Source organism: Condylura cristata, unplaced genomic scaffold, assembly GCF_000260355.1.
Source record: "Condylura cristata isolate star-nosed mole 26May11 unplaced genomic scaffold, ConCri1.0 scaffold00033, whole genome shotgun sequence".
Classification (NCBI taxonomy): domain Eukaryota; kingdom Metazoa; phylum Chordata; class Mammalia; order Eulipotyphla; family Talpidae; genus Condylura; species Condylura cristata.
The window spans coordinates 13429033-13446764 of NW_004567134.1; the positions used below are offsets into that span (position 1 = coordinate 13429033).

At 58.7% G+C, this 17732-nt stretch overlaps 1 protein-coding gene across 1 annotated transcript in view; it reads right to left on the bottom strand.

Moving 5' to 3' along the window:
- Positions 1–17732, bottom strand: part of NUP210 (nucleoporin 210kDa) — a 64490-nt gene that overhangs the window by 20280 nt on the left and 26478 nt on the right. The window contains exons 16-22 of the mRNA XM_012732080.1: positions 12182–12327; positions 10123–10344; positions 9703–9876; positions 6653–6845; positions 6035–6141; positions 5331–5435; positions 5151–5252 (exon numbers count right to left, since the gene is read on the bottom strand). Of these exons, the coding sequence (XP_012587534.1) occupies positions 5151–5252; positions 5331–5435; positions 6035–6141; positions 6653–6845; positions 9703–9876; positions 10123–10344; positions 12182–12327 (1049 nt within the window). The remainder of the gene's footprint in view (positions 1–5150; positions 5253–5330; positions 5436–6034; positions 6142–6652; positions 6846–9702; positions 9877–10122; positions 10345–12181; positions 12328–17732) is intronic.

The window sequence follows — 17732 nt, forward strand, 5'->3', positions numbered from 1 at the left end:
CTTTTCCTTTAGCTTTGTTACGATTTGGAAATTCAGGACAAAGAAGCCTGCACGCCCAGGGTCTCATGTACTCGGGGCGCACTGGCTCTGCACGGGAGACTGAGGTCCAGGCGGGATGGGAACACAGCCCTGAAGAGCACCCTGGGGCGAGAACCCAGGAGCCCTCTGGGGAGGGGCGGGTCCCTCCCCCACACTGGGCCACTTCCCAGAGTCAGTGCTTCCAGCGGTCAGACTGGAACTGCTGGCCAAAGGAGTGGACAGGGGTTGGCAGGAAAAGACCAGAGCTGAGTGAGGCCAAGTCCACAGCTGGGGCAGCAGGGAGGGCTGCAACTTCCGCCATCGCTGACTCGGGACCCACAAACGCAGGTGCATGCCGGTGATGTCACACGCGGCTCGGAGAGGTCCGAGGATGATACAGGGCAGGGGACCCCCCCTCACCCCCGTGCTGGGGAACCTGAGCCATCCCCACCCCGGCCCGGTGCCGAGTGGGCCCCGGCGTGGGCCAGGAGGTGGCCGGTCTCCACCCCCCTGGGGCCGAGCCACCCTGCTTCGCTGCGTGCCCCTCAAAGGTCTCGTGCACAAAGCACAGAGAAAGGCGAGTTCTCCGAGGACACGTTCAAGGCTCTGCGCCGACCCTGCTCGAGTGGCGCGTGGGGGCTGGCTCGCCCTTCACGAGAAACCACACGCACAGCTGACGGCCACGCTGGGCGCAGGGGCGCTTCTCCCCAAAAGGACTTGCACATCTCAAGCGAGCCGTAAAATGGCACTGGGCAAACCAATTCCTCGCCCACTTGATTTCTCAGGGGCTGGGACCCGTCACCTTCTGGATGACAGAAACGGGAGGCGGCCTCCGCGCGGTCACCCAGGCGGGCAGCCCGGCCCGCGCCCCTCACCCCAGGCCCTGAGAAGCGCTCGTCAGGCCGCTCTGAGACAAAGAAGCCACACGTGGGGACGTGAGGGGCCGCCGGCCGCTGGGGCGGAGGGGACCTGGGCCCCCACAGGTGTGCGCCTGTCGCCCGCCCATGTCGGCCGCTTCAGGACCCACCTGCTTCCTGACTGGCACACAGAGAATGAATGCGAGGGAGGGCGGGGCGGTGGGAAGTCCAGTCGCTGGATAAATGCTAATTTCCCAGTGTTGGAGGTGCTGGCTGCGAGCGCCTGCGAATCCGGAGCCAGGGGAGAGTCCTGTCATCTCCCAGGAGATGCTGAATGCATTACTGCTCATTAAGGGGCTGACACAGAGCCCGAGGTGCTCTGCTTTGCAGCTGGTGGAAGCCACGACATCCACTCACACCTGCCAGGCCCCGAGGCCCAGCGCGTCGCTGCCCTGGGCCTCATCACACTTGTCTCTGGCAGCTCTAGAGGAGTGAAGACCCTACAGGTATTTCCAAATGCCACTGACGCCATCAGCTCCTGATCCCCCCCGGCGAGCCCATCAATGTCACATGGTGGCCAGGCGATGCCCGCTAGATGCCCTCAAGGACACAAAATTCACTGAGAATCTCTGGGAGGTGAATAAACCTTCATGCAGGGTCCTAGCCAGCCCCAAAACTTCCTGCAGGGCCGGGGCTGGACAGACACCTCTGCCCACTGGTCACTCCCGGGGGCAGCAGGACGCATCTGAGTTGAAGCCCAGAGCTACTGCCGCTCAAGGAGCATCTCGAGGAGATGCTTAGCTCGTGTGCCACTTTGGAGGGACAGTGGCACCTTGACTGGCCCCACCAGGCCGAGGAGGTGGAGGGAAGCAGCCTGGGCACCTGCCCGCCTGCCGCCATCCGAGTGGCTCAGCGCTGAGCCCAGTGCCCAGATCTGTCCCGGCAGGTCAGGACCTGCCTACTGAGCGCGCATGTGGGGTCCAGGGCCCGGCACCCCAGTCTCCTCTGCTCTTCACGGTTGCCCGAGTTCTGCCTGGAGGCCTGACTTTGAAAGGTAAAGACTTGGTGAGCAGAAAGAAACCCTGAGTGTCAATCAGGCAGTGACGACACGCAAGCCGGCCGCGAGGTCACGGCTCCTTCGCGCCAGGGAGCGGTGCCCCCAGAACTGAGCGCTGCCAAGTGGGTAGATGGTGCAGCCCCTGCCCCGTCCAGACACGCGGGGCCGGAACACACCGGGGAGCCCGAACCTGCATCGGTAGGAAGGAAAGAAACATTTTCCAGGCGCTAACTGAACGACTTTGTGGGCTTTCTCGTCTCTCTGATGAAGGGAAATGAGAATGCTGCTAATTAGCAGCTGGGAAATGCCGAAGAAATGTGTAAACGTCCTTCAGAAACCACCATCTGCTGGGACTTATCACTGACTGTCAACGCTCCATGAAAAATTCCTCCTGTGGGTCACAAAGAAGCAAGTCGGCAAAGAACCTGATTTCCTCCCGGGGCCCCGAGGCTCTGCGGGGCCTGGCAGCAGGGCAGACACCAGCGGTCAAGGCGCGGGGCAGCAGGGAGGGCGTGCAGGCCACCCCGCGGGCAGCCCTGACCCACGAAGCCTCACGTGCGCCAGAGCCTGGAGGGAAGGCCTGACTCCGGCCACGGTCTGCCCTCAGGGCTTCCTCAAACACGGCTGAGGACATGTGGGCAGAGAAGGTGCCCGAGCGTCGCGGGCACTATACGTGTCTTTCCTATTTGAACCCCCCTATTCTTTGCTTTTTTAACACGACAGTTTATTTTTACGTCATTTTGTGCCTTTTCCCATCGCAGTGGTCATCCCGTGGGCTTCCCAGCACCAAATCACCCTGTCCAGTGCACTCCCAACACACACACCATTTTTGATCCCATTTCCCACTCCACCCTTGTAAAATGTCTCTGGTATATAGTTTGAACCGCCCTATTCTTGGTAACTGGGGAGCTGGTTCTAATCTACAGAGGTGATTAAGTGGGTGGGACTATCTACACCTCGAAGTTGCCTGCCTCTGTGACGGACTTGACAATGAAGTCTCATTTCCATGGCAGAACGGGGCAGGGAATTCCTCCTCCTTTTGTAAGGAGATAAAAACAGCCGGGGGAGCTTTTCCTACACTCACAGGCCCTGGCAGCCCTCAAGCCCCCCTCACAGCCCGCATGTTCCCGGGTGCCCAGGCTGGGTTCTCCTCACTGCTGACTTAGGGGGAGAAGCCCAAGCCACAGGCCTTGAAGACACTTCCATCCCCACCCAGGTGACGCTGCACACCCGACGGCTGAGGACCAAGGTCGAAAGATGTCAAAAAAAAAGTAACAAAATCCCTGAAGTGTCCTAAAAAGACACAAACTACCAACACTGAATCAAAATGAAATAGACAACAGGAATAGACCGTAATAGATGAGCGGCTGAATCCGTAATCAAAGAACTCCCCAGGAAGGCAGCGCATTTCAGAAGGCTTCTTTGATTAAGCCTACCAAACACTGAAGAGTAATTGTTACCAATTTCACACAACTGAGGCTGAGGTTATCCTGACACCCCGAACCAGGCAGACAACTCAGAAATGAAAACTACATCTTCTCTTGTGGACATGGATGTAAATTCTCAAGGAAACGCTAGCAAACTGAATCCAGGTGTGTCTAGGCCTAGCTAACCAGGCAGCGTATATCCCAGACGGCAAGGCTGGTTTAAAATCTGAAGTCAATTAACGTAAGAGCAATAGAATACACAACAACAACAGAATAAAATCCAAGGTTGTGTGTGTAAGAACAGGAAGGTGATGTCTATTTTTTTTTTTTTTTGAGGTGATGAAAACTCTCAAACTAACGTGACAGTTGTACGATCTGCTAATACACTAAACTCCACTGATTGGCGATGTTTAAGGGGTGTGTCGGATGGCACTAACACAAGCCTCAAGATGTGCGCGGCGGCTGTCCTTCAGACGTGGCCTCTGCTGCCCGCCGCGCCCCCGAGAGTGCCCCACAGGAGGCTCAGTGGCAGATGCTGTGCGCATCACACTCCCAGGTATGTTCCACGCATCCAGCGTGTTGCTCTCATTTACTCTACCTCACCTTAGAGGTGAGGGACTGCGTGACCCCCATGGCAGGACAGCAGTGGATGCAGAGTCAGAGGGACGAGTCTGAAGGGGGCCGAGACCGAAAAACCCTGCAGGGAGTGAGGTGACCTTCTCCAGGCCTTCTGCCTGTGCTGCCAACCCCCTGCCCAACGCAGACGGGGCACCTTGCTGCTTCTGGAAGCTTCATTCTGACTTCAGACGTCCCTGCAAGTAGGGGAGCCTGCTTCACGTTGCTGCTCGCCTCTTGCATGAACGAGGCAACGCCAGAGGCCGGCATGGGCGTCTCCTGGCTGGCCACCTGTGCGACGGCTCGTGATGGGGGTGGGGAGGCCACGCTAAGCCCCTCGCTGCACCACTGGGTCCCCACCACACACCAGAGCTACCCAGGTCTCTTTCGAGTCTGAGAGAAGGCCCATTTGGTGCTGGCGGCTGTCACGACCCTGGACATGTGGCCTTCACCAAGGAAAAGCGGGTCTCGGGCCCAGCTCGTCTGAGGCAGGTGCACAGCTGCAGGTCAGTGACAAGTGGGGTGTCCCTGCCCCGGGCTTTGGGGGCCTGTGTTTGTGCCTCATGGTGGCAGTTTGATGGTGGTGAGTTTCCTCTTAAGCACAGTTCAGTTTTCGTGCCTGCATCCTAACGCAAAGCTGTAGAGTATCTGTATTTGTGTTTACCCTTTGCTATGACAATGGGACCATTAAAAAACAAACAAACAAACAAAATTTAAATGTTCTGCAAGGAGAAAGTGACAAGGTACAAATGACAGCATAGAAACAGCCAGCCTGTGGGGAGAACTCAGGCTAAAATCCCTGAAGAAAGTGGGGTGCTCACCACACCCGTCCACGGGCACGGCTAAGGAACGTGCAGCACCGGCACAGTCGACAGCTACCTCAAAGGCAGTTTTCCTGACGGTTGTTGTGGCGGTGCTTATGCAGTGATATTTTGCTCTAAATTAAAAGACTGACCGAGAGGAAACCACCCCCGACAGTGTGGGCAGTCTGTGGACAGGGAACAGAAACCACAAGGGCAGCGGGCGAATGATTCCAGTCTGGCCACCACCGAAGCAGAGCCCCAAAGGGCCGTGCAGGTCGCCAGCCGGTGAGCCAGTGTCAGCGGCGGACGGAGCCACCGTGGCCACAGGCCGCCTGGGAGGAGGCACGAGGGACGCGGAGACGCCCGCACTCACCACGGCGACGCCCCTGGCCTCCTGGTGGGCCACCTGGATGACGTCCGCGGCGCTGGAGTTGAGGAAGAAGTAGCCGGAGCCCTCTCTGATGTGCAGCTCTGCCTGCGGGGCCGGGCGGGCGTCAGAGGCTGGGGGCGCCCGCGGCGGGCCGGGCAGCGCAGGGGCGGGGAAGGGCCGTACCTGCACACCTGGGTGGTTGTAGATGGTCACCTCCTCCGGACTCACCCTCACGTCCTCCACCAGGATGAGCTCTATGGAGGCCGACACGGGCGCGAGGGGGTCGTGCTAAAGAGGCGAGGCCCGTGCCGTCAGTCAGGAGGCCACAGGCCCCCCTCCCCGCTCTGGGGAGAGCACCCGAGGCCCCAGCTCCTGTCACCTGTGTGTGGGACACGGCCCCAACCCCCGAGCAAACCACGTGGGCTTCCAGCCCAGCCGCATCCTCGGCCCCTGGAGACACCCCTGCCTGTCAGGGCGACAGGGGCCCCCCACCTGCTGGGCCGGACCACACGTGCCGCTCCGCAGAGCCCTCGAAATCAGGGGCTCTTGGGGCACACGGCAACTGACTAAGGGCTGACCAGCCTGGGCATGGGGGTCACTGCGGGGGCAGGAGTGTGGGCTCAAGGTCAAGGACCACCTGGGCCAGTGTGGTGGGGCCCGTCGGTGGGGGCACGGGGAGCCCCGGTGGGCAATGCCGGAGGCTTCGTCTCGGCGCCCGCAGGCACTGAGCGGGGCGGGCCAGCTGCCTTCTATGTCAACGCCTCCAGGCGCCCGAGTGCAGGCGCGCGGGGTGGGCAGACAGCAGAGGCCTGCGTGAGGCCGGTGGTCCAGCCGCCGAACGGGGAGGGATAAGGAACAAGGGGTCAGGTAGGGGCCGCAGGACACACCGGCTGCTTCACCCCCGCCGCGTCCAGGTGGGCCTGCTGGTAGCTGCCGGCGGTGGCCGAGACGGCGGCGGCCCCCGACGCCTCGTGGACCGAGATGGCCTGCAAACCTGAGCCCAGGAGAGAGGCGCGCGTTGGACTCCGCCCACGGGCCTGTGTCACCCCACGCCCCACCCCCGCCCTTCTGATTCACACTCTTAACTTCCCACAGTCCTAAAGGAGACGGCTGGGTGTGCTCAAACCACACAGACCTCGGCTCACGGGCCCTGGGCAAGGTTTCCCGCAGGGCAGCCTGGATGGCGGGGGGACACGGACTTCCGGCCGGGGGCGGGGGCGGGGGCGGGCGGTGTGTGTACAAGGCAGCTGGCCGCGGAGCCCGGTCCGGAGCCAACTGCCCTCGTTTAACCCCGGGTTTGACGCTGCCCTGTAACATCTCCCCACCTCTGAAATAGGGACTCTAGTCTCTCCCTTACAGTGGTCCCTAAGTTCTAGTCCCAAATCATGGGGAGCCCCAGATAACAGCTTCCAGCCGTTGTTGGTCTTCCTCAGCCCCCTCTCAGCTGCCTGAGGTTCTGCTGCTCTGTCCTGTCCTGAGCCAGGGGCGTGGCCACCCCAGCTCACCATGCAACTTCTTCTGGCCATTCCCGTCGTCCTGGGACACCAGCTGCATTGGTAGGTCAAGCTCAATGCTGGCCAGCAGTGGCCTGGTGGACTCCCACCGGATGCTCAGAGAGCTGAAGTTGTCAAATCTGCGGCCCTGCTGGTCATAGGCGGCCAGGTCCAGCAGGGGGTTGCGGTGGCTGGAGACGGGCACCTGAAAGAGTCAAGGCCAGTGCCCGGGTCACAGCCAGGGCGGAGGCAGTCACTCCTGACCACACCGTGCGCCCCGAAGCTGGCCAGCTGCCCTGTGGGCCCATGAGGGGCCTGGAGAGGGGGTGGGGTAAGTCTGACCTGCTGCATGTCAAAGCCCTACCAGGTCACTTCAGCAGGTGAGCAGAAAGGGCTGTGCACAGGGGGTTCGACGGGGAGCAGGCCTGGTCCCAAGTGTCAAGAGGGCCAGGACTGGGGGACCCTACCCAACACCGTCCCCGCGCCCACCCCCAGACAGGCGCTCTCCTTCCATGCCACCCGCTTCAATCCTGCTCTCCTGTGCCCTGCCCATGTGCGCCCCCCACATGGCAGCCAGGACAGCAGCCGCTGAGTTCTCACCTGATCCTTAAAGACCCCAGTGAGGCAGGAGCTGCCACGCCCATGTTAAGGGGGAGCAGAGTCCGGAGGGTGGGGAGGGGGTGTCAGAGGCCTGTGGCTCACCCGCCTCCGGCCCCCAAGCTGGCTCCTCCCTCTCCCTCCACTGTCTCCTGCTCCTGGGGCCAGTCCTGCCCTCCACCAGCCCCCGGCGGGCCCCACTCCTCCCAGACACTGTTCCCCACTTCCCTCCCTGACTAGTGGCGTGGGGGCGGGAGGGGTGGGCAACGAAGCGGGGGCCCCCCGAGCACACAGACCTCTGGGTCTTGTGTCCTGAGCGGGACTCAAGCCCAGCTCCAGCGCTTAGCACCTGAGCTACTCGTTGCCCCAGAGCGCGGAAGTCCCATCCCGGGGGGCTTCGGGAGGAAGCCGCTCCCTGAGGCTGTCTCGGTAAAGGTCGGGGGTCACTTGAAGAGCCTGGCTCATTGTAATTACCAGTCAAGGGGTAAACAGGCCCTTGTTGGCAGCGTTCAGAAATGTGTCCAGGTCTGCAGCAGGCCTGGGGCCAGCAGGAAGGGCTGGACACCTCTGGCCCTGGCCGCCAGGAGGATCACGGTGATCACGCCACTTGCTCAGGCCAGTGGAATGTGCTACATCACTTGTGACAGTTCTCGGAGACGATTTCATGGCCAGAGCAGGGCCCGCCACGCTCCTTCTCGCCACAGCAGCCCCTGGCCACGCTCATCGTGCCTGGGAAGGCGCGGGGCGGGGGGAGGGGTCAAGAGCGGCTCCACTGTCACCCCGACTTGCCAGCTCTGTTCTGGGGTCTGGGCTTGCTAATAATGCGCTCTGCGAACGCTTCCTGGGCAGCCTTGCACTCCGGACAGGCATACAATTACAGATTCTGCACCCAGGGTGCTGTACCCGGACCTGCCTTTCTCAAGGTCTCCTAACGAGACCGCAAGTCGCAGGGGCCAGGCCCGAATGGATCACAGCTCTGAGACCCCCGGACGGATGGATCACGCAGCAATTCCATGTCTGAAGTCATGGTCTCCCGGTAAGGGAGACTGATGACATACGGCGGCCAGGTCAAGGCCACGCTCCACTGCCCGACCACCATCCTTCAGTCCAGAGGGGAGCCCGGGGCTGACCCAGAAGGAACAGCAGAGAGAGGCCCGGACACACTCGCAGGCAAATGCCCACTATTTAAGGCCTAGCAAGATGCACGCAGAGCTGACTGGTTTGCGCAGCCTGGAAATGAACCGGCTGAAGGGAGGGGGCCGTGCTCCTGAGCAACCTGCTCTCCGGGTCTGCACTGTCTCCTGGGTGCCCCCCTTTAGCAGCACCCTGGCTTGGCTGCTGCAGCCATCCGAGCCTGCAAGCATCAAGGGCAGAAGACAGCAGGGAGGCAGACAGCATGCTCCCTCGCACTCCCTCACCCAGCACGCTGCCTCCTCCCCCCCACGAGCACAGCTCTGCCCAAGACTCAGACAGAAGAAAACCAATTCCCGAATTCTACATCTGCAGTGTTAGATGATTGGGGGGGGGGGGGGAACGCAATGCTGAACATTGTGGGAGTGGGCCTCCAGAGGCGGTCTACAGGCTGGAGAAGGCAGGGAGAGCTCAGGCCCAAGGGCAGGGCCAGCTGAGACCCCAGGCAAGCAGGGAAGGAGATCCTCGGGCCTGCAGGGCAGTGGGGCGCTGGTTTGTGCTCTGGGTGAAGTCCGGCCACCGCCTGGCTTAAGCAGAGGGTAGTATGGCTAAAGCGAGTAGCAGTCGCCACTGGGAATGCCCTCTGCCCAGCCCACCACCTCTGAGTGGCCTCTGGTGCCATCCTCCACCCTGGATTTCAGCCCCTGAAAGGCACGTCCCGCTCTCTGACCCTTCTCGCCCACTGTGGGCTGCCCGGTTTCCCTGAGAGCTCGGAGGGGCCGGAGCCTCACCTGCCCTGACCACTCTGCCCCGGAACCTGGGGATGTGCCGAGCAGCGGCGTTCACAGATACAGGCCGGGCCGACGAAAGGGGGCTGAGAAGGGGCGGCGGCCAGGCCCGCTGGAAGCTTCTCCCCCATGATCACCGGGCAGCAAGGGGCTGGGCGTGCTGGCCCCGACTGTGGGTGTCGCTTTACACCCAGGCATGCAGGGCGGCCCAGGCTATTTACCTCCCCTCCCCACATTCATGCCTGAATCGCAGCCCACCTGCCCCACACATGGGTGGAAGGTGCTGGTCACCCACCGCTTCTCAGCAGTCTGCTGACCGCACACACGCTGCCCGTGAGCAGCCCCCGCCCGAATGCCGAGTCCAGAAGGGCGGGCGGCACACGCCAAGTGCCCAGCAGAGAGGGAGCTGAGCCCGGACGGGGTGGGGGGAGGTAAGACACCCCCGAGCCTCACGAGCCTCCTTCCCCCCACCCCTGCCAGCGGTGGGCTCCACGTGTGGCAACGGACCCCCGCCCGGCACGGCGCAGCCCCCCGAGCGACACTCACCACCTGCTTGTTCTGCTGCAGCAGCGGGCAGGACAGGTCCAGCTGCGGGCTGGCGTAGACGGGCGTGAGCGTGAGCCGGGAGGGCGGCGCGCACACGACCTTCACCACCAAGGGCTCCAGCACAGGGAAGGGGTTGGTGACACTGGGCCTGTTCCCCACCGAGAGGGCCACGACCTGGAGCGCGGGGGAGCAGCAGACACCCGAGTCAGAGTCCTGCTCCCGGCTAAGCCCTCCGCACTCTCCTGAGCTTTCTAGAGCCCTGCCAGCCCCCCTTCGGGGCTCGGGGGAATGAGGGGACACCCCATGATGAGCAAAACGAGTGCCCGGTCCCGAGCCTTGGGAATGTGGCACAGGGCACTGAGGCACACCCCGGTGTGCCTCCCACCCCACCCTGGAGGAGCGTCTAGGGTGGCCACGCGCCTGCTCGCCCAAAGCCCGGCAGGTGGCGAGGATCCAGTGCTGCTGGTGGTTCCGGGAGGTGGGGGGACCAAAGAGGGCCAGGTGGACACTGTCCGTGTCCTCAGAGGTGACGTTCCGGAAGAACTTGGAAGGCTCGAGGACCCAGGGCCTGGGGCCGCCTTCGAACAGCATTTCCTTTGACGAGCCCAGGGTCACCAAGGCAACAGAGGAGGGGTCCACGGCCTGTGGCGAGAAACACAAAAGCCTCAGGACCCTTGGAGCCGGGTCCTCACCTGTGGCGACTCACCCCAGAGGCCAGGCAGCCCAGCGCGTCCCTGGAACGCGGTGTGGGCGCCGGGGACACTCAGGGTTGTCACTCAGCTCTGAAGGCGTGCAAACCAACTACGGGGGCCACCCCCTCCCGCCCCTCAGAGAGGTCATCGCCCAAGGGCAGGAGGACACTGTTGGCAGGAGGCACACTGGGTGGGAATGTAGCCTGGCACAGAACGGGCGGCTCCTGGCCGGATGAAAAGAAAAGCTACCAGTGAGCCAGCAATTCCACTCAGGGAATTACATTCAAAGGCAACAAAAACACTAATTTGAAGAGACATCTGCACCCACCCTGTTCACAGCATCATATTTTGTGCCTTTTTTTTTTTCTCCACAATAGCTAAATCCCAGAAGCCACCTAAGTGTCCATCAACGGCAAAGTGGCAAACGAGCGGAGGCATAACCACACGAGGGAATATTACTCAGCCACAAAAAATAAGCCAGGAAACCTACAATTTCTGACAACATGACTGGAACCCCAGGGTATCAGGCTGCGTGAGGCAAGCCCAAGAGTGAAAGACAAATACCGTATCACCCCGCTTATACGTGGTATCTAAAAGAACTTAAAATCATAAAAACCGAGCTCACTGACACAAACAACAGACGGACGGTCACGCGAGCGGTGAGGGAGGGAGAAATGGGAGCAAAGGGGCCCCAGGTACAAACTTCGAGAAGTAAAAGAAGCCGGGCCCGGGATGTGCAGACAGACCAGGGATGCGTGTAGTGCTGTCGTGCATGCCTGGAAGTTGCTAAGAGGTAGATCCTAAAAGTTCCCTTCATAAGGGGAAAAATGTACCTGTGACAGCGGTTAATTAGACTCACTGTGGAGCCCTTTGCAATGTGAGCACACCGGATGGTGTATGCCCGGCACCCGTAGTAACACGCCAGTGAGGCCTGGATGGTGGAAGAACGGCCAAGAAGCCTTGGCTGTGGCCTGCTCTGAACAGCCCTATACCGGGCTGGGGCTTCAGAGGTGAGATTCTGCCACCACTGGGCAGCTGCTAGTGGGTTACAGGAGATGAAAACATGGACAAACCAGAGCCGCCCGGAAGTCAGCATGGCCAACCCAGCCTGGGGCAATCCCCAGACCTGCCCTGAAGGGCGGGAACTGCCCACCCACACGCCTTCTCCGGGCCTTCCCCATGGGGCAGGGCTCAAGCAGTGGCAGCCACAATTCACCCCTGCCACGTGGCAGCTACCATGTGTGGCCTCCCAAACACCTTTGGGGCTGGCCCAGGTCTTTGCGTCTATAGGCAGGCGCCGCGTCCTGGGCCTGTTCTAAGCCACCTCGTTCGTTAGCTCGGCTCACCCTCACCCCAAGCCTAGGAGGAAGGTACTATATGACACATGGAGAAACTGAGGCCCAGGGAAATGCAATGCACCCAACAGCACAGAGTGCACGTCAGAGCCGGAGTCACCTACGGGAGCCGGCTCAGTGCAGTCTCTGAGCCCCATGCTGGCACCGTCTGGCCACGGACCATAGAGGGGCTCGCAGACCTGACCAGGCCCTCGAGGACACACATGGGTGGCTGGCCCCCTGCGGGGCTCCCGAGGTGACAGGCGGCTGTGGCGAGATCTGCGAGCACCTCCCCCACGAGGGTGCTGGCCATCAGCGGCCATCCTCCGACATCGCTCCTGGTGCCACCCGGGCACCACAGACACCTGATCCACCAGGCTGCTGACACAAACGGGCCAAAGCAAACGAGCCATTCGCAGGAGGACGAGGTAGAGGCAGGGCATCCAGGCTCACCCTGAGCGGCAGGTAGGCGGCGATGGTGATCCGGGCGCTCAGGTGGATGTGGCCGTGTCTGTAGCTGACGAGGAGGGCGGCGTAGCCCTGGGCCTCTGCTCTCACCTTGACACCGCTGCAGTGCTCAGACCCCGGCGGCAGCCTCCCTGCAACAAGACCAAACCGTCGCTGTGAGCTTACTTCCTGCTGGGAGAGACACGACCGGCCAGCAGCCCTGACTTCCACCCTGGGCTTGATATGCAATGAAGCGTTTCCATAAAAAGATCAAGTATAGGCCCGCCCTGGTGGTGCAACATGTTAGGGCGCAGCTCTGCAAGCTGGCTGCAGCAGCTTCGGTGAGAGTTTGATCCCCTGCCCCGGAGCTGACAGCGGCAGACCTCTCCTGTCTCCCCGCTGCTCCCCTCAGCAGTGTACTTTGTAGATCTGCCTGTTCTGCTCCCCACTCTATCTCTGGTGAATCCCCACCCTTGGGGTTTTTTGTGGAGGCGTCCGTCATTACAGACATGACTGATGGAACCAGGCCCTCTCCCTGTCCCCAGGCCAGGGCAGGGGGACTGAAAGTTCCAAATCTCTAACCACACGACGCCGGTTCCCTGGCACGCAGCCCCATCCTCCAGTGCGTCCCGCTGAACAGAAGTCCAGACACCCTGATCACTCCACCACAGCAGGTTCTGAGGGTTTGGGGAGCTGTGCCCCAGGACCGTGGACAAAACCCCAGTGTATATATGGCAAACACATCCTAGTCATACAGACAACAGAATGTCTTTTTCTTGTAAAGTGTGGCGTGTCAGGGTCTTTTGCCTCTCCGTGTAAACTCTGGACTCAGTCTGCACACAGTGGCAACATAACGTGTGGGGATTTGACCGGGCCTGAGCGACCTCCGCGGCCCGTTCTCCCACTCCACAGCTACCCCTGCACGCGGACCTGCCCGCTATGCCCCGAGGGTTGGTTTTTAGTTTTGACGTTGTCCGATTTAGCTATTTTGACTTTTGCAGTCTGTTCCCTGCGCCACCACCATCCCGGGGTCGCGGTGCCTCTCCCTGTGGTCTTCCAAGAGGCTAACGCCAGCGTGTAGGTGTGACGTCATTCTGAGTTCACTCTGTGCGTGACGTCGGGTGGGCCCGTGCTCTCGCGCACGCGAAGGCCGTCCACCCGCCGCACGCCCCGCCCCAGGCGCTTCCACGGCGCCCGCTGGCCCCTGTTCCGCTTCACCAGGCACTGGGCCTGATCTTGTCCCGCGCAGTAAGCGCTGAAAACGGTAAGTGTGAGACCTCCGAATCTGTTCCGTCTCCGATCCTGTTTCGGCCGTACAAGATTCCACGAGACGCCACACGGCTGCTGCTTTGACACGTTCCTTTCCCAGTTATCACATTTCTCTGGTGACACCTTTGCAGTCTGAACATGTGAGAGCAACATGTCATCTGAAAGTAAACGCTACGCCTCCGTCCCGGTCTTTGGTGTCTTTTACTTCCTTTCCTCGTCTCGAAACTCTGGCGAGGCCTCTCAGAACAGCAGGCAACCTTGTCTTGTTCACGCTGTGAAGAGTTCGAACATCTTCAGCTTTCACATGCGGGCGACGCTCTTTGGGCGTTATCGTTTCATGGTTTTCATTATGTTGAAGTCGTTTCCTTCGATGCCCAGTTTGATGACTAATTTCACCATAAAAGATGTTGAAACGTGTCGGTGGGTTCTCCTGCATCAGCAGAGATTCTTGTCACCGTTCACCCTCCGTTCTCTTGGTGTGCCGGCCACAGCTCTTGAATGTGGAATAAATGCCAGCCTTGGTCACGGGACACAGGCCTTGCTCGAGGCAGCTGGGCCTGGGCTGTGGCGCCTTGCCGTGGATTTGCACAGAACTGTGCCCGGGGACCCGCCTGCCTGCCCGCACAGCACCTGCAGGATGACGCTGTCTTCGTGGGACGAGTGGGATGTGCTGGTGCAGCCGCGATTTCTGTTAGAAGCACTGGTGTGAGTTCTTCGAATGGAAGGTGGGATTCACCGGTAGAGCCATCCAGACCAAGGCTTTTGCCAACAGGTTTTGCTCACTGACAATTAGGTGAGTCTACTCATATTTTCCCTTTATGACTCAGTCTTGCGTTTTGTATTTCTAGGAGATTTTGCATTGGATATGGATAGTACAATTTGCTAAACGGTTCACAGCCCTCTTTTATTAACCCCTTTCATTTCCGTAATGTCACTAATGTCCCAATATTCACTTCTGACTAATAATTTGTGTTCTATCCTTCTCAGTCTAGCTAATGATTCAAATTTGCTAAGCTCTTCAAAGCATCAGCTTTTGGTTTGTTGGTTTCCCCTATGTCGCCATTCTCGATTTCTCTCTGCTCTGTTATCTTCTTCCTTCCGCTAGATTTGGGTTGACTTTACATGTCTTTTTCCAGTTCCTTAAGTTACAAAGCTAAGCTGATTTCAGAGATTCCTTTTTTTGTTATCTAAGTATTCATAGCTATAAACTCCCTCGTAGTGCTTAGCTGTGTTGCCTAAGTTTGGTATGTTGTGTTTTGCCTTTTTTAGTCTCAAATATTTTCCAATTTCCCTTGTGATTTCTTCAACATAGTGGTTATTTAAGAATGTGTTGTTCAATTTCCACTTGGGTGAATTTCCCACTGTTCCATCTGTTATCGATTTCTTACTTCGTCCATTGTGGTAGGATAAGATATTTTGTCTGGTATCTTTTTTATAGCTATTGGGCATATGGTCTCTCCTGGATAATGTCCCATGTCCACTTGGAAAGAATATGCATGCAATTATTGCTGGGGCGTGTCATGCATGTGTTTGTGAGGTCCCGCTGGTTTATTATAGAGTCCTCTACTTTGTCTGATTCTCTCCCTCTTTGACAGTGGAGTACTGGAATCTCCAGCTATTATAGTAGACCTAGTTTTGCCAAATTTTGCTTCATATAATTTGGTGGTTTGTCATTAAGAATGTAAATGTTTATAATTATTAAATCTTGCTATATTAAAATTCCTTATAAAAATGTCTTCTATTCCATTTTGGTTGTTAATTTTATGGAGTAAATTTTTTTTTCTATCAGTTCATGTTCAACTTTTTTTGTGTGTCCTTGGATCCAAAGTTAATCTTCTCCAAATAGTTTGATTAAAAAAAAAATCCACTTGGTGAATTCACTTATATTCAACTACATTTAAAGTTAAGGTGAAACTTCTGCCATTTGCTGATTTTTTTTCTGTGTGTTTTAACTTTCTTTGCCCACATTTCCTGCACGCCTGCCTTCTTTTGTATTTAGCTGATTTTCTTTCAATAAAGCATTTCAATTCCTTTCCGACTTCATTTGTGTATGGTCTAGAGTTACTTTCTTTGTGGCTACCAAGGGGATACACTGGGCATCCTGAAGTTAGAACACTCCAGTGTGGATTCAGACCAGCTTAACTTCAGTAACATACAAAAACTCTCAGCTATGGTTTTTCTAAAAAGTCTTGATTCTCCCTCATATTTGAAAGACAGTTCTGCCACATACAGGACCCCTGGTTGACAGCCTTTCCCCCCAACACTCTGAACAGATCAACGTCCCGCCCTCTGGCCAAGGTTTCGGATGAGAAATCTGCTAGTGGATCTCATAGGTGAAAATAGGATGAAAACTGTCTCTCTCTCAGATTTCTAGTTCATAATGAAGATCACTGACACTTCTCCAAAAGAACATTTCCTTATAGTATTGTGACGCTAATTCAAATGGCATCATGTTGAGACCACAGTCTGGGCCTGACCACGGGAAATGGACAGGAGTGGGGGCTTGGACTACCCCCGCTGGTGCAGTTTGCTTTGCGCCTCCAAATTTAAATGTCCCCCGGCCTAGGCGTGGCCTGGCATGCAGTCAGCTCTGGTAACTGAATGGGCTGCTACCGGGAGCTTCTCCACTGTGAGCGCTGGGCCCTGGCTGGCTGGGCCGGCGGCTGCCTCCTCCTCATTAGTCCAAGCTCAGATACTCCAGCTGAGCGGGGCTTCCATCACCTCTGAAGCCAGCGCAGGCAAGACTAAAGCAATCTGTTAGCGTAATTACTATCTTTAGGGGATTCGTGCCTACAGCAAGTCAATGCAGAAAGTCCTCCTCTACACAGTTCCAGAAGAAACCTGGGGGGGCCACAACCACCCCTGCCCCCACCCCATGAGCAGGGCCTGACATGGAACTGGCAGAGGGCTCGGACCGCCAGGCCCTCTGTGGTTTCCTCTCTGCTCCTGCGAGGCGCCCAAGAATGCAAAAACCGAAACAGAACCACAAGCTCTTGGTCACTTGGCCTGAGAATACAGGGCCCACAGGGTGGGCAGCCAGAAGGGGCCCCCACCCTTCAAGGCCCGGTCCTGCCCACTGCAAGGGCACCTGCCCAGGGAACACTCACAAGCTACGGGTGGGCCTGCTCCCCGCGGGCCCTGGCTGTGTCCTCAGTAAAAGCACTTAACCTCTCCTGGCCTCATTTTCCTCATCTGCAAAGCGATGATAGCAGGAAATTGCACAGAAAACGCATTCGGTACGCTTGTCACTCCCTCACCCGGCAAACAGTGAGGCGTGGAGCCCTCCTTCAGACCCTTCCTTGTGAATTCTCAGAATACACAGACACAAGTCCTCTCGTTATAAAAGAAACAGAGGTTTACCCTGAGAAGCTTGGGGGATGGTAACAGAGGCAACGTTCAGTCTGGATGGCTTGTTGGGGTGCGTGATCAATTCTCCCAACCCCCTGGGGGGGAGCCACGACTACCCCCACTTCAGAGAGACTCCAAGGTACAGAGAGGTTAAGTAATGTGCTCGAGGTCACAGAGCTGGCAGGGAGCAGGGCCAAGGCTCACTCAGCTTCAGTCCTCATTTCTCCCTGCGGTTGCGCTAGGGAACCCTAAGAGTCCCCCGGTGCGACAGCTGCTGACCCCGGCCACTCCACTGCACACACACAACACCCCCGTGGCGCGCACACAGCCACGACCTTGTGCGGCACATAGCTACGTGACACTCGCGTGGCTCCAGAGAGACGGGCACCCTGAACTCAGCCGGAAACGCCGTGACACTCGGCTCTGCAGCCTGGCCAGCACGTGTGACCAGCTGGACTTCCCAGGTGACGGGAACAAACACCTGCTGTCCAGGGCGTGGCCAGGGCACGCACAGCCAGCTCGGCGTCTGCACACGCCTTCCTGAGGGCTGCGTTGCGGCTTCCTGGTGGCATGTCCCCAGCCGGGCCTCTGTGCCCGCCAGGAGCGGGGCTGTGCGCCACCTCGGTGTGGGTGCCACGTCGGCTGTATCAAGTTCACGGCCACACAGGCTGTGCTGTGCCCCCAGACGCCGGGTATCCCCACCCGTCTCTCAGAGCCATCTGGGAAGCGGCTGCTGCTATCTGGTTGTTTTCCTCCCAAACACCCGGCAACGAAGACCCTCCCATACACAGAAACGCCGGACCCACACGCACTGGCAGCTCCGCGGACGTTCGACCCCGTCCAGTGGCCTGGCCGTCCACCCACGCAGCGACCTGTCCATCTCGCTTTTTAAATGCACCTGCCAGCCTGCCGCCGGCCCCGGCACAGTCCTCGCTAAGTG